This window comes from Blennius ocellaris (genome assembly GCF_963422515.1).
Source record: "Blennius ocellaris genome assembly, chromosome: 16".
NCBI lineage: Eukaryota > Metazoa > Chordata > Actinopteri > Blenniiformes > Blenniidae > Blennius > Blennius ocellaris.
In genome coordinates, this window is record NC_137665.1 from 14,522,348 (window position 1) to 14,542,162 (window position 19,815).

General features: G+C 42.9%; 1 protein-coding gene across 1 annotated transcript; it reads left to right on the forward strand.

Annotated features, from left to right (window-relative positions):
• Nucleotides 1-1,059: 1,059 nt before the first annotated feature.
• Nucleotides 1,060-18,586, forward strand: LOC308140893 (C1q-related factor-like; the record flags this gene model as incomplete). The annotated part of the gene is made up of 2 exons (XM_080510855.1): nucleotides 1,060-1,786; nucleotides 18,407-18,586. The coding sequence occupies exons 1-2, from the start codon at nucleotides 1,178-1,180 to the stop codon at nucleotides 18,584-18,586; spliced, it is 789 nt and encodes a 262-aa protein (XP_080366981.1). The 5' UTR covers nucleotides 1,060-1,177.
• Between the last annotated feature and the right edge of the window lie 1,229 nt (nucleotides 18,587-19,815).

Genomic DNA, 19,815 nt, shown 5'->3' on the forward strand with positions numbered 1-19,815 from the left:
TCAACAGTCAATCTGTTGGCTTATGAGTTTGTACTTGGCATTAACTTTTGTAATTAGCACCTCTTTTTTTTCCTGAGAAGCTGCAGGCATTTCCTGGCACAGCAGGTTTAAGTGTTGTCTAGTGTCTGTGTACATATATGCATGAATCTGTAGAACCCACCTCCAGGAAAGAGAGAGAGAGAGAGAGAGAGAGAGAGAGAGAGAGAGAGAGAGAGAGAGAGAGAGAAACTGTCTTTCCACAGTTCCATCTTTATTTTTAGAGGCTGGATGCTGATGAGAGAGAGGAGAAAGCAAGGGAATGAGAAACAACATCAGAAATGAGGAAAGGAGGGGAGAGTGTGGAGAGAAGGGAGGAGAGAGGGGTTGAAAGAGGGGGAGCAAGATGGTTCAGGAGAGTGGTTGAAAAAAATGCAGTGTGGAGAGAGAGAGAGAGAGAGAGACAGAGAGACAGAGAGAGAGAGAGAGAACCACACCAACCTCTCGCTCGATGGGGGAGCAGAGGGGAGGAGGGAGAGGAGAGAGAAAGAGAGGGCGAGAGGGAGAGGGGCGACTCTGCTGCTACAGCTGTATAAAAAGCCAAGTCTGAGAATCCAGCACCACAAACTCACCATACATACACACACGCGCTCACACACACATACACACACACTCACACACACACACTCATACACACACACGCATGCACACAGATCCAGTGGCTGCTCTGTATCTCTCACTCTCACCCACTCCCATCATCTCTCTCTCTCTCTCTCTCTCTCTCTCTCTCTCTCTCTCTGTTTCTCACTCCACTCCTCTGGGCTCTGCATCCTTCTTGCTTCTTCTCACAAGTCAGATTGTGTTTGTAAGTACGCGCTGAATGTCTCCCTTTGTATGCTTGGGTTTCCTTAAGTCTTTTTTTTTTTTTTTTTGGGATGTGCGAGTGACTGCTTGCCTACTTTAGAGTGACTGAGTGGAGCAGTGAGGTGTAGCAAGTGTATGTGGGTCTCTGTCTCACCCTCACACACTCACCGCTCCTCTCGCAACTCTACTCGGGATCTCCGGGTCCCTTTCCTCGGTGACAGGCTCCCCACACCAAGCAGTCACCATTTCCGCCCCCGGGAGACCCACGCTGGCAGCGCAGCCCCTTCCCCGACTCAGCATCGGGAGGAAGACCCTGGTGGCGGCTGCCGTAGGGGTTATGCTGGTCCTGGTGCTGGTGGTGCTCATCCCGGTGCTCGTCAGCTCTGTGGGGACAGACTCCAGCCACTACGAGATGCTGGGCACCTGTCGTATGGTGTGTGACCCCTACCTGAACAAGGGCACGCCGGCCAGCAGCACCAGCTCCACCGGTCTCCAGGCGGAGGCGGAGGCGTTGAGCGACCACAGCAATGTGCTTCCACCCTCCACCTTACTGCAGGGCCCACAGGGGAAGCCTGGCCGGCCGGGCAAGCCCGGGCCGCCCGGACCACCCGGAGAACCCGGACCGCCGGGACCAGCCGGACCTCCTGGTGACAGAGGAGACCAAGGGAGGACTGGGATTTTGGGTCTGGGGGGTAACGGAGCTATCAGCACAGCCACCTACAACACGGTGCCTCGGGTGGCCTTCTATGCGGGGCTCAAGAACCCCCACGAAGGTTACGAGATCCTCAAGTTTGACGACGTGGTGACCAACCTGGGCAACAACTACGATGGCATTTCGGGCAAATTCATCTGCAGCATACCTGGCACATACTTCTTCATCTACCACGTGCTGATGAGAGGAGGGGATGGCACCAGCATGTGGGCAGACCTCTGCAAGAACGGCCAGGTGGGTCTTTTTTAAACTTCCCCTAAGTTTTGTTACCTTACTGTAGAGGAATGTCATTCTTTCATTGTGCTCCAGAAGATATAGCAACACCCTGGAAAGCCTATTTTCCGTTGAGTTTAGAAATAAAAAAAGCGACGTTGCGAGGAGAAAGCAGCAGCAGTACCCGTCGGAAGCCCAGAGCGCACAGCTGAGGCGCACCTGCACGGAAAGACGAGTCCGCTGGTGGAAGCCGCGCGCGTGGTGTCCTGGCATCCCCGCGTCCTGCGGTTCAGAGGACGGTCACAGTTTGGGCTGAGAGTCGCTCTGTCTTTTTTTTTTTTTTTTTGGGCTTCACGTTGAATTCCTCGGAAAACTACCAGGCGTGCCTCTGTTTTTGTTTCCCGTGAATGGAGCGGAATTATACCGGACTGTGGCTGAGAAGCTTGAGCGCTGAGGGAAATGTATAAATTGCTTCATAAACTATCGGAATAAATATTATAAATATGCAATCGCACTCGTTTACTAAATAAGTGATGAAGTTAACTTAATACCAGGTTTGGAAAGCGCGGTTTGATCTCTTATTCATTGCAATTCGGTTAAAAAAAAAAGAAAGAAAGAAACATACTCCAATAACTTTAACATTTGCGTAGAAAACAGAGCGGCTTTTTATGATATATTAAGAATTACATTTGCGATATGCATCTTACCGTTTAACATCGCCCTGCGTCCATTCTGCATTTACGCACGTGCTAAATGCACCAGGACGCCTTTGTGGTCTATTCTGGGATTCTTGGATGCATCATATTAATGGTGCTGTAATGTTATTGTGCGCCCTGGAGGGTCTTCTCAGGTTGGTTAATGTGCGGCTGCAGCTCAGACATCCGATCAGCCTGCAGATCTGTTATCTTCAAAGTGGCTCTGCCAAACGTTTTCTCCTTAAAAATAAAAAAGGAGCCGGATGGCAAGCTACAGTTTTTGTCTATATTATTCCATTTGTTTGCTCTGGCTTGAATCAAAATGGAGAGAAATGAGATAAAAAAGAACATTTATTATATAAAAAAGGTTTAAATTTCTTTTATAAATGCATTTGTTTGAAAATCAGTTTTTATATGTACGATAAGGAGTATTATAACTGAGTGTTTCTTCCCTCCATGCTCAAAGTGAATTACACTTACAGTCAGTTCATAAATTATCCTGCTTTTGTATTTCACTGCACACAATGTATGAGATCACACTCACCTCAAATCACATGAAGTGTGTCATTAATTTTACATCCAGTTTATGATTCACCAACAGCACCCAACAACAACATGGTCAATCAGTATCCTACTGGTTATATATTTTATGTGATTGCTTGCGAAACACGTACGTAAGCTTTAGTTTTTTCAAATTGTGGAACCTATTTTTGAGAAAATTGTGCAAATTTACAAAAAAACTCTGTCGGGGTTGTTGACTTAAAGTGCTGACCTAATGATGAAGGGTAGAAATTCCATGTCAATAAAAATCAATTAGTGGAGGGTCCACTAATAGATCACTATCTGTTTTTCTCACGAACAAGGGGGATCCAGACCCCCACTGATTTCCACCTATGGCCATGATATGTGCAGGTGGTGAAATAACAGTTGTTGTTGGCTTTGCGGGTTGAGCTCGCCGTGACACCAGTGCAGCTGGAGGTTAATTCTTTTACCCTCACCAAGTTCATACCCAGCAAGAAAAAGAGAGTTGCAGCAATCTCTGGCTATATATAATGTCTCACTCAACAGTAATGTTTATGGGTGGGCGTAAAAGCATTGATATATAATCGGGGAAGAAGAACATATGTTCCTATAAAACGCCTTCTGTTCCCGCTCCATTGTGTTCCCCAGAGGAGGGTGTGGAAGTACTTAAGTTAGACACATGCGGCGTGAGTATCTCCAGAGACCCGTGTAATGTTTATAAAGTAGTAACTGCTTCTTTTTGTCCATCTTCCGCTGTCCTGGGCACAGCTTTTGCATAAATGTGCAATCCTCTCATGGTATTTATTAGGCTGTGCGCTGGGCTGATGGAGAAGGCCCCAGAGCCTCGGTTGGAGTAAATGACTGTGAATGGTTATAAATGTTGGGCCAACTTATCCTACATCGCTGATGAAGTGTTTGGAGTCAAGCTGAAACTCCTTGAGCCACACCGGTGCTTTACTCAGCTCATTAAGGCGGCAAAAAGCTATACTGTGAGTTGGGACAGGGTAGGCCAGGGAATTGCAGACAATGCTGGTATTTTATCATCTTTTGGCTTTGGTACAGGAGTGAGTTTCCAGGCATTGCGGTACTGTTTCAGTCCAGCATGTGCTCCTCCCACTCCAGGGTGTCCTCACAAGCTGTGTTGAAGATCAGCATCCATAGGTTATGGTACTTTATTTGTTCTCTGCTGCTCCCATTTCCTCTGGATCCACACATTTTCCAGTAGCATTGTGACAGTTTTCTAGACCAAAAAAAAAAAAAGGTTCCCACGTAAACAAACAAATAAGAAATCAATTTTCAGAACTTTTTCTGCTTTCCAACTTCTTATTCTCACACTTTTTCTGGCTTCTGCATGGCCTGTTATTTATTTATTTTCTCATATGCCAAATATTCCAACCAATCTTAAAGCTCTCACTGTTGAGTCAGTGTTTTACTTTCACCTGCCTGGGACACATCCTCAGTGACAAGGCAGAGACAATGAGTGAAGTTAATGGACACAGTAGAAGAAAAGAGGACAGAAAAGACATAGTTATTGCGCTATTGTGCCATGGAGTCTATTTAATTGTAATTAAAAAGCTTGAACCAGATCCAGGATGTGTTTGCGCTTCTCCTCTCTGTTCCCTTCTTAATATTGTTATTAATCCGCAAAACCGTTTCAGAGTTAATTAAAAGCAATGACTTCAGCGTCAGTCTCTCAAGAGGACCATAGTGAATAATCACTCTGTCTCCTCCTTTAATAAGCTTCAACGTCCTTCGTGCACATGGCTCTTCCCTTGCAATTACTGCTGCAGTCTCCTCCACACACACACACACACACCCACACACACACACCCACACACACACACGCACGCACACATGCACGCACGCACGCATGCATAGGCATACACACACACACACACACGCACACATGCACGCACGCACGCACGCATAGGCACACACACACACACACACACACACACACACACACGCACACACACACACACACACACACACATGTATGCTCGTCCCCCTTCTAACCCACTGCCTCAACCCACCCCAACTGTGCACTGCCCTCCATCTCTCCTCTATGTCTACAGAAGTAGACTTTTTTAGAGGTGGAGGAAGTTTTTATCATTAAAAGATCTCCTTTTTTTTTTTTAAAGAGTAAATCTGGATGACAGTAGCAGACAATCGATTTGCTAACACACAAAGCCATCAATATTCTTCATTGCTCTCAAGTGATGCACGATGAGAGAATAAGTCAAAAAGTCTCATCCTGTTCTGAAAAGATGAGCTCATCTCACCTGTGGGAAAAGTGATTCCTTTAAAGAGCAAGTGTCGCTCACACAGGCGAAGTCACGTGTCATTTCCCTGTCAAACCATTCGCCTCGGCCCATCACAGCTCATAAAGACACCTCGGGGGGGGGGGGGGGGGGGGGGTCCTCAGCTAGGATACACATGAACACAACACTGTTTATGGTGTCGCTGTGCACCCAGGTAAAACCCACGCATTGTGTTTAACGTCTGGTATCAATCTCCGCATCAAACATGGGAGACGAGCCATCTGGAGGTCTGCTCTGTTTGAATCCAGATTCAGATTCCAGTATTGGCATTTACACAAAAACAGGAACATCGTATTAAAAAAAAATGTTTGTGAAATTTCTGTTCTGATCAAATCAAATATGCAAGTGCACGTCAATGAGTATTTGAAATGGTTTAAACAATACAGTCTTGATTGATTTTAACATTCTGGTAATGTTCGGACCTGCTATTCTTCAACGTGCTGCAACTTCAGCACTGAGAGGCCTCTGTGTGTTTGCTGGGTGTAACAGAGAGACTCTGTCTGGAATAAACCGGCGGGGTTTGAGAGAGCCACCCTCAGTCCCTCAGCCTCTTTGCCTGCGGTATTGATCCCCTATGTGTGCGTGTGTGTGTGCATGTATGCGTCTCTTTCCTTCTCCTGACAGACTTGTTTCTTTCCATGTGATGTATATCGTGGCACTTCTTCTATAATCAGCCTGAGAGGTAGTGGAGGCGGACCTTTGGCCTTGATCTGCTGTGTAATTGGACATTGCATTTGACACTCCGCCGAGTGGAACATTAGAGCTGGCCTAATTAGGTGCGAGGGCTATTAAATGAAGATTGGCCCACGTTGTTAGGAAATACCACACAGATTGGAAATGTCAAGATGACACCAGGCTGTCATCTGCGAGCGTGGAAAAGAAAATCTATCAGTTATTGGTGAAGTTTCAAAACTTGTTCAAAAACTGCCCACCACTCGTCTGTAATCATTCGATTACTTTTCAACGCGTCTTTATGCGGCGCTCCTCAAATAGAGAGGCATTGAGGTTCAGCAGTGCGTGCACACCCTGCACTGGCATTTCAGATTAAGTAGCTCGTGAAATACAGCTAATGTCTCTTGTACTGGGAGACCGAAAACATACGGTCCAAAATAGGCTACGGATTGTCTCCTGTGGCTGGCTGACTCAAGGATGCTATGGTGTTGACTCACAAGGCTTCTTCATTATAATGAGGGCCATATGGGACATAGACAAGTGCCCCTAGCCCTCTTATGCAAACATCTCTCTCTCAGTCTCTCCCCATGCCCCTGACATTTAGACGTCCCCCGAATTCAGTCTCCTATGATACCCACAATTATCCTCTCCCTCTTCACAGGAGAGCGGTGAGTCGGTGTCTTCAAATGACTCACAGTCTGCCACATAACTCAATGTGTTTAACACCTCCTACCCCCCTCAAAATGAATATGGGTAAACTATCAGAAGGAAACGACTTGGCTTGAAAAAAAAGGAAAAAAAAAGAGAGGGAAGTACGCCCGAACAGACCAGTGTCTCCCGTTCATGTAGCGCTCGTACAGAAATGCACTTTGCTTCGTTTTGATGCTTTTTAAAGTGAGAAAAAGCAAAGTCTTACTGCCTCAGGGCTTACTACGAAGCAAACTGGAAGAAACAGGCTGTGTGTGTGTGAACAAAGGTTGAAAATTTTGCAGCGAGAGTGTCTCTCCAGACAATGCTGTGAGCAATGATTGTGTTCCAGGTGTTGCTGCTGCAGGCAGACGGTGCTGTGTATCACAGTAATTAACTGAGCGTGATGAGTCGGACACAAGAATGAAAAGAGTGGCTGGATTGAAGGTCAAAGTTGATATCTCTTTTTTTTCCCCACTCCTGTTTCCTCTGACAGGCCTCTTTCAAGAGGAGCTGTCTTACTTTTATCCTCACGGTCGCAGCAGCCGAATGGTGATCCTGGGATTTGGCTGCTGGAAGCTCCCTGCAGTATTCCGTATCGAATATTAGAGGTGTAAACGACAAACTAATGAACTTATGTCTGACACACACTAACTTTTGTCACGGCTATGAGCAGTTTCATAAACAATGGAAGGTGTTTCTGCATGAAAGTCACTCCCTTTTCAAATTGGGTCCAGCAGGTATAACGTGAACATCTGGCAAAATTAATTCGGGAGACCTTTTTCTACTCCTGTCTGACAGATGGCAAATCTCCCGTTACCTTTTCATTTCATCCTATCATGCTTAGGTGCCACCATCAAATGAACCCGCGGCACATGGCGCTTCCGTACACTATGTTTCCTCATTTTTGTAGTTTCCTGTAGTTTTCTGTAGTTTTCGCTCATTAAGTCCAGAAAAATGCATATGAAGAGTGTGTGTGTGTGTGTGTGTGTGTGTGTGTGTGTGTGTGTGTGTGTGTGTGTGTGTGTGTGTGTGTGTGTGTGTGTGTGTGTGTGTGTGTAGTGAAATGTTGGATCAGGCTCAATAGTGATGGCAAGCCATCTAAGCTGCCATTAAGCATGCGGTTCACGGCTGGAATGTTCAAACACAATTAGACGGCTGCACACTTTGATTTAAAAAGGACCAACAGACTCGTTGATCCAAAATGGAGGCTCAACATCAAGTCAACAAATCGCTGTCAGAGAAGCCACGAGACATGTCCTTGTCACAGTGACAAAGCTTCTTGTGGGATAACTCTCCCAGTGAGAGGCTCCTGCGGCAGAAAACACAGATGAAACATGAAATTTGGACGATTCATATGAAACGAATCGGGAAAAAGTGTTGGTGGATGAAAGCCAACACAGCAATTCATGTAAAAGGTTAATTGTAAAACAAGGTCCAAGTGACTGGCCAAGCATTGTTCGACTGTTACATTCACTTGTGCACAAGTTAAGAGCTTGAGTTCAGCATATCTGCATTTTGCCGCAGCCATCATGCATTATCTATTAAGCCCAAGCCTTGAATTGGCTGTCTTCACTCTGAATTTTATTCAATCAAAGCCATGATGTTGACGACATGACGGATGCAAACACGCACGAGCAGCCACGAGGAAGACAACATTGCCTGACACCTCATTTACCATCGCTGCAGCCGACGCTTACGGCCTCACGCTTTGTTTGTCTTGTCAAAGTTCCTCTACATATTCTGTGTCAAGGTCACGCACTGCCAGTTGGCTGTTTGTCCTGCTCGTCTCCGGCTGTACATCTGCTGTACCCTGCCGTCGAACCTCTGGCCCCATAACAAGTTCTTAGAGGAGGAGGAGAAAAAGCCTCAGTAGAAGCTCCCTGATCATTATTTCAAAAGTCGGATGAAGGTTTTATTCATGCGTGGTTCTCATTGAAAGCAAACGGAGGAGGCCTAGACTGCGGCTGTTAGTCTCAGAAGGGGATAAAAACCACCCGAGCGAGGAAACTAAACAAAAATACTAGAAGCATTTCAGGAATTAACTTTTTGATTTTTGATTTTATTTATTTTTCTTTCCTATATTAATATTAAAAAAGAAGCTATATTTATACTGCCCTGTTACTCCAGATGGAACTATAAAACATAAATCAAGCACTTGATGGTACCTTAAATTTAGCTCCTTGAAGGGCAAATGAAGAGAATAACTTAATGACATTACACATCTGTGACATTGCCAGAGGTTGCCTGGTTCTGTGTGGCGACCCACAAAGCAAATATTTTGATAAAGTTTCATTAAAATCCCAAGTGACAAATCCTCCCGAGCTGTCGTCACCTGCCCCCCCTGCAACCCAAGGCGCTAACCCTCTAATAAGATGGTGTTGACTTTCGACGCTCGTGGCACGTCGTATCATATTAATATGCACTGGACGCTGGCATCGCACAATCCGAACAGGAGGATTTGTTTGCACACTGATATTGGAGCAGTGCAAGATTTAATCAGGAGGATAAACAATGAAAAAAGTACAATAGTCCATATATCACTCCTCCATCTTAAAGCCTCTCCACAGAATTTCATTATCCAGATTAGCTTTTACAGTACTTGTACATTGCACATGCTCTCCAAAAATTCTCCTATAGAGCACGTCGGCCGGACTCACTAATTAAGGAGAGGAAAACATACCTCCTCTGAAAAGAGTTGGTTGTACATATAGTCTGGGGAAGGTCATCGGGATGAGAAAAAAAAGTTCATTAAAAGTAGGAGAGTCAAACTCATTCTTGTGCAGAGACCAACAGCACATAAAATTATCGCAACTGAGCTGAACTAGTAACAATGGACTCACAGTTGTGAGTTGCGTTTCCTCTGTATGAATAGACAATCCAATCAAGCCTGTTTATCAAAATATTGTCTGTCTTTAGGCAAAGATTCAGATACAGTTCTGAGAGGCCTCCTAATGTGTTTTACTACATTTAATCACTGTTACCATTGGTACAAAAATAACTTTGGAAATTAACTGACAACGAAAATGATGATAGAAAATCTGAATGCAACCATTTATATTATCTTATTTAAAGTCTTAACAATAATATTATAGTATTATTTTTTTTAAATATAAATTTGCTGGATTTGTAATGGACTTTTATATACTTCTGGGTTTTTCGAGGTTACTCTGCTGCATCTATGTGAGGTTTCCATTACTTTTATTACACAACGACACACATCTGCCACTTTTACACACTTTATGGGACAAATAGGGACATATTCCTTCAATCTCTATAAAATGCAGCACGTGCACATCATTCTATATCCTTGAATGAGGTCTGGTCCCTCTGACATGAGGGGAACAAAGCACTCAAGTACTTGTGTGAAGCGGAGTGGATTAATACTATCTTGAAATACTGCGTCAAATAGACATTATCCTGAGTTTAGAAAACTCAGCCTGCATATCTTTCACCCTCGTATTGTGGCTTTGTTGTTTGTGTTGTCTTGATGTCAATAATGTAGATGACTCTCACTGCTATGGTGTTGTGGCTGGTTTTTGATGACTGCTGTTGATAACATGCTTTTTTATTATTATTATTATTATTAAAAATAAACCAGAAATCAATCATGTGTGTTGTCCGGGCCTGATTGGCCAGTTTTGGCCCGTGGGTCACATGTTTGACACATCTGTTGTAATTAAAAGACTATTTTAGTTATTATCTCTTCAAGATTTGTGTAAATTTTTCAGCAGTCTTTTGTATAGAATCTATGACAATGAGGCTTTTAGGAGAGTAAAAACAGCCTCCACCTTGCTCCTCTATGCTGCATAATTTAATGCGGCGAGCTGAGAGCGTAGCATTGTACAGTGGTCTTTTTGAGAGACACTCAGAGGAGTGAGCGTCTCATGGTCTGGGTGAGGAATTCACAAGAAATCCACAATATCATCTCAGGATCAGCCCTCCCTCTGGTCGACTCATCTTCACCTTTATTTTGTACTTTTTGTGGGATAAAATGTATTTTAAATACAAAAGGGATGACAGCTACTTTGCAAACAGACAAATGAAAGCAGAGCTGAAACAGATAATTAACTCAGTGTTTGTTTCATGTTAAGTAGGGAAATGTTCTGAATAGTCTTTATTTTCAGATGGAAAATATATGACTGTCAATGCATTTCAATAGCCAGTAACTGTAAAATTACTGCATGTTTTGTTACAACAAAATCCTTCAATTTTGTGTTTTTGATCACAAATTGTACAGGGTTTTTTTCATCGTCACAAGTTGATTTTTTGTGCAGCGAAAAAAAACAAAAACCTTCAAATGAAGTTCAGGGTTTCATTATGTTGAAACCAGGAAAACATCTCTCTCAGACATCTTAACATTTGCACACGTAAAAGCTTTTTTCTCACCGCGGGATCAAGAGAGAAACGCCCTGGCAGCATTTACAATGTTATTTCTGGGTGGATTTCGCTCGACCCGAGATAAGCTGCTGTGCGGAGATGATGGATGTGTTAACAACACGCTGGAGCACACGGGATGATTTGTCCAGGTTCAGAACGCGGTGTCACAAATATGACACCTTGCCACTTAAATGCATTTTAGAGTAGTGCTTCAAGAAAGGCGCCGCGTTTGGTTTCGTGACCTACTGCATCGCCTGGAGTTTACGTCTGTCTGTTTGCCATTGTGACACTTGGCGGTGAGAGAAGCACTTAAAACTCTCAAAACACTTCTCTGACGGAATTTCTGATTCCTACCACAAATGTATGACTCCTGTACCATTTACAGCTTGAAAAGCCACAATTTTTGAAGCAAGCGTTTTTCCGAATACAAATGAGTCCCTCCGTGCTCTTGGGCAAGAGCGGATCGAACGACTGGATATCGAGTTCATGAAAGCTTTATATACACTATTTTGATAAGACTTTGTACGCCTCTGCACAGCCTCTGCACACATTTATGTTTCTAAATGGAGGTTGTTTTTTTTTTTTTTATAAAAGTCAAGAGAAGATGAGCTGAGTTTCGCTTTGACAACAGCAGCTATTTTCCAAGAAAGAAGAAAAATTTCAATTTCTCATATCATATCGAAAAGTGAGCTAAATTGTGCACCACTAATGTATCTTTTAAATCAATGTAAAAGAAAGTGTGTTGGAGAGTCCCTGTTAAGCTTGGCAGCAGTACTGCTTTCTGACTGGGGGGGGGGGGGGGGGTCTCTGTCAGTCGCTGGCCTCTCCTCACATTTGTCAATATGCCTGTTGTGTGGACGCTTTAAACAGGCCAGCTAATTATTGTGAATTCTTCGTGATGCCTGTTGGACAGCCTGTCGACATCCGCCTCCATTCTGAAGCCGCGTGGACGAACGCCGAGCCAAGGCAACGGCCATGCTTGACTTTAGAGACCCTGTAATGAACCAGAGAAAACACTTCAAATGCACGCAAACTATTGATTTGGATTCAACCTTACTGACCGGACAAAGTGACTAATAGGCTTATTTAACCATCGGCTACTTTAAAGGATGTACAGTGCTTCCTTATTTTCTCTCTCTAGAGAAAATAATGATCTTCTTGCTCAATTCTACTCAATTTACGTTACAAATGATGCAGGATTCCTTGTTAGTAGCAATTTAATAGCAGCGAGGCACAGTTCCCACTGTAAGTAAAAAAAGGCTTTGACCCGCTCACCAGCCAGCACATCGAACTTAAAGGGACGATATCTGATATTTTAGCACCATGTATCTAAGGACAGTCTACAAACAATTAAAGATGTGGCTAACAGTGTTGACGCAGAGCATTTTCACCTGAATCTGCAGCTCCGCTCTGCTTAATGGAGGATTATAGTGATTTTCAGCCCATTTGTTATCGGTCCTGCACCAACTTTACTGCTCTGGCTCAGTCGCACTGCTTCCACAGTGCTGTTTCCAGCAGCATTATCAGTGGAACAACCCCAACAGAACCTGCTCTACACGACTGGCTCAGCACAATTAGCTGGTTGCTACTGAACATAGCAGGGGAATTTAGCAGCTACAAAGTTACATATTTCCCTTGAGAGTTGGTGGAGACCAGAAACCGTGCTACTAGAATGTGAATGTGGAGCATGTGACCAGAAACAGAGACTCAGCACAAAGTTTAAGGATGCTTTGCCAGCTGCCGGCATTTGGATTCGACTCGGCGTGAGACTTTTCTCATGGTGGGCTGGTGATCCAGATGGAAATGTAGTTCATTTCATCTGGATCACAGTCAGGCCCTGCTCACACCAAGGTTTAAAGTGAAAAAAAAAAAAAAGAAAACAAAAACTTTTGAGAATGACTCCAAAGGTGGAACTTTTTGAAAATGCACTGACTGTCATTGTGTAAACGGGCGAAAACAACACTTCCTGGAAAAGCTACAGTTGAGGGCCACCCGCAATAGCAATTCTACTTTGTCGTCTGTCCGTGTACTCACCATCGTTAATGTTTGTCGAGTATTGTTCTCTCTGTGTGCATGTGTGACGGGTTTCATTCCAACAACAATCAACAGCACCCACTAGTGGTCAAACAAGAAAACAACATCTTCTGCATTTCTGCTGTTTTTGGTAATGAACATCATTCTCAATGTTGCTGTGTACACATGAAACTCTTTTGAGACGAAAACATAAACACTACGCTTCATCCAAGAGTTTCAAGAAGGATAATTTGCACTGTGATGGACCAGCAAATTGTCTAGAGTGTGAACCAAAGTTGAATCAAGGAAATTACTTTAAGGTAGAATAGGTAGAAAAACACTTTTGCCCAACAAAATCTACCATAAATATAAATCTATAGCGTTTATGTCTTACTTCTGCAGAAATTAAAGCGCATATTCTTTTAAGAAACAGACAAGGATTTCCCAGAATGCCTTGTTCCGTTTAATTTGTATTAATATTAATAATAAAATGTGTTTTTAACTCAGGTTAGAACTAATTTTCTTTGTGTTGAAACTGTCTTAAATCAAAGTTTTAAAATAAATGCAACTTCGATCAATTAAAGCTCGAAAACCGACTGATTTTACACAATTAGTGTAAAACATGAGTCGTATGAAAAGTCGTACCTTATGCTATTTTAAAAATGATATGGCAATAGTTGATTACCTCCTTTATTATCATCAACCGTTTCACTTTGGGTTTACAATTAGTAGTGAAATCCTCATTTAATTAATGTTTGTGTGAGTTGGAAGTCCTGTTGAAACTGCCTAATGGCAAGTAAAGTCAAGATATGATTGTTGTAATCTGCTTTTGCTCTGACATGCAAACTTTTGGCTGGTTGGTGGGGGTTAATCCCTAAAACCCTTCATTGTTTGACAAGAAACTATTAAACATGTATTTATACTAACTGGTTGTTTGCATTGAATAATGAGATCCTTTGTGGTGTGTGAGGGGCCAGATACAGCCAATTTGTTCTTGAGTGGGCCGGACTGGTAAAATGAAATCGTTAAATAGGATATACATGATGAAAATGTCGAAGGCATCTTTGAGTAAACTGTGTAATGTGAATATCTTGAGGCTGTGCTGAGTGTAATTCTCTCTCATAATCAAAGTATGGTCACCCGAATAAATCTACTTTTTTATCTTTAATTTCAAAAAGTTGTAGGTTTATAGTGACAATTAGGAGATTATTTACCTCTATCTACAAACTTTTCGAAACTACCCTGACCCTGTCATCATGAAAACGGGAGAAAACACAACTTTCTGGAAGGGCTTCACACATCCATGAGCAGATGGAAAATCACGTTAGATTCCTGAGAAAATTCTGTATATATATGATCAACTTTTAAAATATTTAAAATGAGAAACTTGATTTTTCAATTTCGATTTAATTCAACTTTATTTATTTGGCAAATCATACAATTTCTAGGTGCTTTTAACAGAGAGAAACCCAACCAAATTAAACATTTTCACTCAAAACTCAGAAGCTAGTCATATTCCCCTGGGACTTGCTAGTTTTATAATATATTTGAGAAACTTTTTTGTGCAAACTGGACCTAAATTTCTGTTTCTGGATAATTAGGACTTCCACCTCACCAGACTCCCCTTCATTTTGGATGAAAAGTGTAGCAGCACCACATGAGGTCTGAAACCAGAGCTGTGATTTCATGCGTGTGTGTGTGTGTGTGTGTGTGTGTGTGTGTGTGTGTGTGTGTGTGTGTGTGTGTGTGTGTGTGTGTGTGTGTGTGTGTGTGTGTGTGTGTCAGTATTGTTTGCTTCCTCTTTTTCCAAAATAAAGAGGATCTAGTGAGGAGATATTGAGCAGTCCGTAAACACAGGCTGTGCATCACATCAGATTTGATCAGTGTCACACATTATTATCAGTTCTTTTGAAATTTCCACACAATTGATTGAATAAGAAGAGAACTCAACAAATACAAGAAGGCACGCCAACACTGTCAATTACTATTCCTTCAAATTCATCGATCAGAAGCAGAGAAATCGATTGTATTTCTCTCGATCAGATGGACTCGGCTTCCTTATCAAAACCCTGGCACCTATATTACCCGCGGTGGAGCTGACATGCTAGATCAGCTGAGGATCCTGTGGCGATTCACTGGCTCATGCTGCCTCAAGCCAAACGCTCCAATCAGAGAGACGGAGCGGGCCACAGAGCCCGGCTCATCTCTATCTTAAACTCACTAATTTCTCACTCCACGCCTCCACATTTACTTCAGTTTCGCCAGTTTGTACAGCTGCCTCTGTGGAAAAGATGTTATGCAACCTTTTGAACATGTGGTCAGATTTGTATGTGCGTATCTTTGAAATAAAGAATTTGAGCGTCGATGTACACACAAGCCTATGTGATGTACACACAAGAGTTTTCTTTCAAACACTCATTGTACTGTTGGACACACTACCAAGGTAAAGTTACACATTAATAGTCTTTCTTTTATGTCATTGATGTGCATTATTGCACTTTTAACACTTAAAAAAAAATGACATTTAAAACGTGTTTTTATTAAAAGTACCAACAAAGTTTCATTAAACCAGAAAAAAAAGCTACAAACCAGAAAAAAGCTTTCGAAACAATAGTTGAGGCGGTGTCAGATAATCCACAGAACTGTTTGCTACGGTTGTGGTACGGGTGCACAATTGCAGCATCTCTCCATGGAGATTCCATGGTGGTTGTGTGTTCCTCTGTGTTTGGCCCCGTGATGGAGTGTCCAGGATGAACCCTGCCTTCACAGTCAGCTGGGATCAGCCTCGGCCCCAGTGACCTGAAGGTGGATGGGACGGTGTAGAAGATGGATGGATGGATGGAGGAGATTTAGACACTGCAAGAGTCCTGCAGTCAGACTCGTGCAACACACACACACACGCACGCACACACACACACACACACACACACACACACACACACACACACACACACTCACACACACACACACACACACACACACACACACACACACACACACACACACACACACACACACACACACACACACATTCAGTAAAAGACAAACAGAAATAAAAAATAAACTCCATTTCTATTTTTCATAAAGCGGACTCTGTCGTCACTGCTCGCTGTTATCAAATATTTCTGCAGATGTTCAGTAGCCATCCTTGATGTTATGTTATTTTATTTTTCCTCAGTAAATTTGTTCCCCGGTGAAAAGCCCTCAGAGTGAGAACTGTTTCTTTTTTTTTTTTATTTTGCGGACCTCTCGTTGGAGGGTTGAATGTTAGGTCCACAGGCTCAATTGAAGCCATAAATCTGCTTGACAGGAAGAATGAAGTTTGACTGACCCCCCCCTCCCCCCGCTTGGTGCTGGAACTTTCTCATCAATGCAGAGTCACATTTCTTATTTGTGCCTCTGTTGTGCCCAATAATTTATTATCTTTGGAATTAAAACACTTCAGAAATGTTTCACGAGACTTAACTGTTCCATGAGAAAGACATAAAAGGACTTATGATGTCAAAAAGTGTTTAGATTTACACAACTGAATGAAGAATAAAGTTTCAAATTTTAAATGTTGACATCTTTCGGAGGCAAAATGTTGACAGCAAGGTGTTGTTACAGTTTGACTGTATTTTAAAGCATTACTCTGTCTCTCATTTCCATCAAGTTAAATCTTTGATGTCCTAATCTGATCTGAGTCCATTCATATAACATCACATTCACATTGTACAAAGAATCATGTAATTGTATCCTATTTGAGGCTCAATAATTACAGCGTGCGTAAATATACATTAATACTATTGTTTTGCTGTGCCCAGTCTGACACCTATTGTAATAAGGTCCTGCTGAAGAGAATTGTAGGAACAAAACGTAAAGATGAATATAATTACTATGAAAGATTGATATAATTACAAATTACCACTTCTATAATTCAGATAATTATGCATACTTTGTAAAAGTACCATTCCAACTTTTTTTCACAAGTTAAAGTAAACGCATTGAGTGAATGCGTGATCATGGGAGCGGGATATACGTATATATATATATATATGTATGAATATAACTTTTGTAATCTCTAAATTGTCCTCATAGAGGTTAAAACAAGGAAATTGCCAATGTGATGGATTTAACTGGCTCTTGCATATGGAAAATAGTCAGAAAAAGAATATGCAGTCAATAAATACTAGTACAGTAGGGATGTTTGATATTGAATATGTGCCGAAATCCGATATCATGTCAACTTTATGCAAATGAGATTTGGGAGTGCAGGTCCAATCCATCGCAAAACTTTTATAAAACATCTCCACTTAGCTGTGGGGGCACCAAAATATCGCAAATGTTTTCAGGAATACTTTGCACAGAACTGTATTAGGAACAAAAGAGAAAGTTTGTGACCGAGCCGTTATGTTTATCCATTTATCCAATCAGGTGCATCACGTAACTTCATGCTGCATGCTACATGCTAAAGAGTCCTGGGGCTTGCACATTTGCGATGCTACATGCTAAACATGCTTAAAGTGTAACTCCTGCACATTATTACCAAGAAGCTGGGGTGTGTGGCGTCACACAGCAAGCTTAGTTCCTGGGGCAGTGTGTAGATAGATGCTACGCACTACCTTGTCCTGTACAAAGTGTTAGAATTGAAAAAAAAGCATCTTTTAAGATAGTTTCAATGCGAGAAAAACTGTACCAGATGCTTGTCATTGCGTGCTCACACTGGTTGCACCGTGACAACATAATAAGTCAGCATACGATCATTGCCGTTTCATGCAGAGGTTTAATTTGCTCGTGTGGGCTCAAGCAGTGGCAACAGGTCTCAGCGAGGGTAGCAAGTGACAACAAATGTTCTCCTCCCAAATGCTGAGAAACGCCTACCGACAAACTTAGGCTCTCCCACTGAAGTCACATGTCGTACGTCCCTCTCATGGCAGCCCCTGGGATGCTTCGGCAGCTGAGTGGCACAGACGAGTGTCCACCACCTCTACATAATCGGACCATGTGGCGAAGGAAAGGAAATCCCCTAAAGAAAAATCCTGGCTGTCCAGGTTGGGGGTTGGACGTAAGGCGAAACAGGCTACTCTGTAAAGTTTTGTGATTACGGAAACTGTGTTAATATGAACTTAGTGGGCAGGAGATGATTGATACGGCCTTAAGTGGCACCTGAGAATGAAGAGAAACTGATGATGATGATGACAGTATTTAGTATTTTATTGTTTTTACTGAGCATATCTGTCATAAAGTAGCTCAGTAAAACACTACTTGAGTAAGTAGCGTGGCTGGTTACCAACGGCGTGATTGTAAGGTGACGTGTGCTGCATACAGGCCCATTCATTGTCCTCCATGTCTGTCTGGCTTCTCTCTCGCAGGTTCGTGCCAGTGCCATCGCTCAAGACGCTGACCAGAACTATGACTACGCCTCAAACAGCGTCATCCTCCATCTGGACGCGGGCGACGAGGTTTACATCAAGCTCGACGGGGGAAAAGCCCACGGTGGAAACAACAACAAGTACAGCACCTTCTCTGGCTTCATCCTCTACGCAGATTGAGAAAGAGACAAAAACACAAAGACAGTCAGACGGGGGAAAGAGACTCAGAGAAAGAAACCGTTACGACAGGGGGGGAGGGTGTGTGTGTTAAAAGCCGGAATGCTTTCTAGTTTTCCTAATTCTCTCCATCATCACGGACACCTCTGCTTCGTATCCATCAGCCGAGACATCCCGGCTCTGTAGCCGAGCTTGGATGCAAAGCTCCCGAGGACACACTGAGAGGGGCTTGGCGAGCGGCGTGGGAGGAGTGAGATGTTGGGTGGAGGTGCGCTGGTTTTTTTTTTTTTTTCCCTGCACTCCTCGACGCCATGTCGACGTGTCAGAAGCTCCTCACTTTCAGTGTCTCTCCTCTTCAGACCTGCTCCATTGCACAGAAATATCAACAAGAATTAAAAAAAAAAAAAAAAAAAAAAACACCCTGCGAAAGTGGATGATCTCACTTCTTCTCTCCACAGCGGCCAGCGGGATGCTGCTCCGACGGCGGACTGAAGTGACTGTAGTGTTGTTCTGTGCAATTTACCTTAGATTGTGTTTTTATTTTGTAGACATGCATAATATTCTACACAGATGAGATTTAAGAAAAAAAATATATATATTTGTCCCTTGTGAAGATATCCTGTTTGACTGAGAGATGTTATTTGTGATGCAGCTCAGAGATCTAACAGCTGGAAAAGAAATAAGTCTTTCAGTATTTCATGGCGGTGGGTGTATTTCTTCATTGCTGGGTACAGCAAGGTAACTCTATATTGTCTGTGTGGAAAATAACAAGACATTCTGCACTTCCAATGTATCTGAAAAAGGAAACATCCCATATAGACGATGCCTTTCTCACGAAGCACCCCACACTGTTTCTCACTCTGTCACCCAATGTCCTGCTGCTCCTCGACTCCCCGTAATCCTTTCAGTGTTTCAGTCTCATGTAGATGTTCCACTTAGCACAAGCAGCCATGTGATGCAGCACATCTTCAGATTTCAGAGAAGAGCCGGCCAGAGCTCCTCCGACCTCCAAAGGTTTCTCACACAGAGGAAATAAAACAAATTAAGAAGTGAGCTGAAGCGTCGGGCGGGCAAGGGAAAGTCACCAACACACATTGAAGGAGTCAGGAGTGAGGAAAGTGGATAAGGTGCTCGCACACGAGGAACAGTGAGTGGGCAATTTCTCTGTTTCGGAGTCTCTGGAGCTTCACTGGATGCCATCCATTCATTAGCCGCATATTCAATAACACACA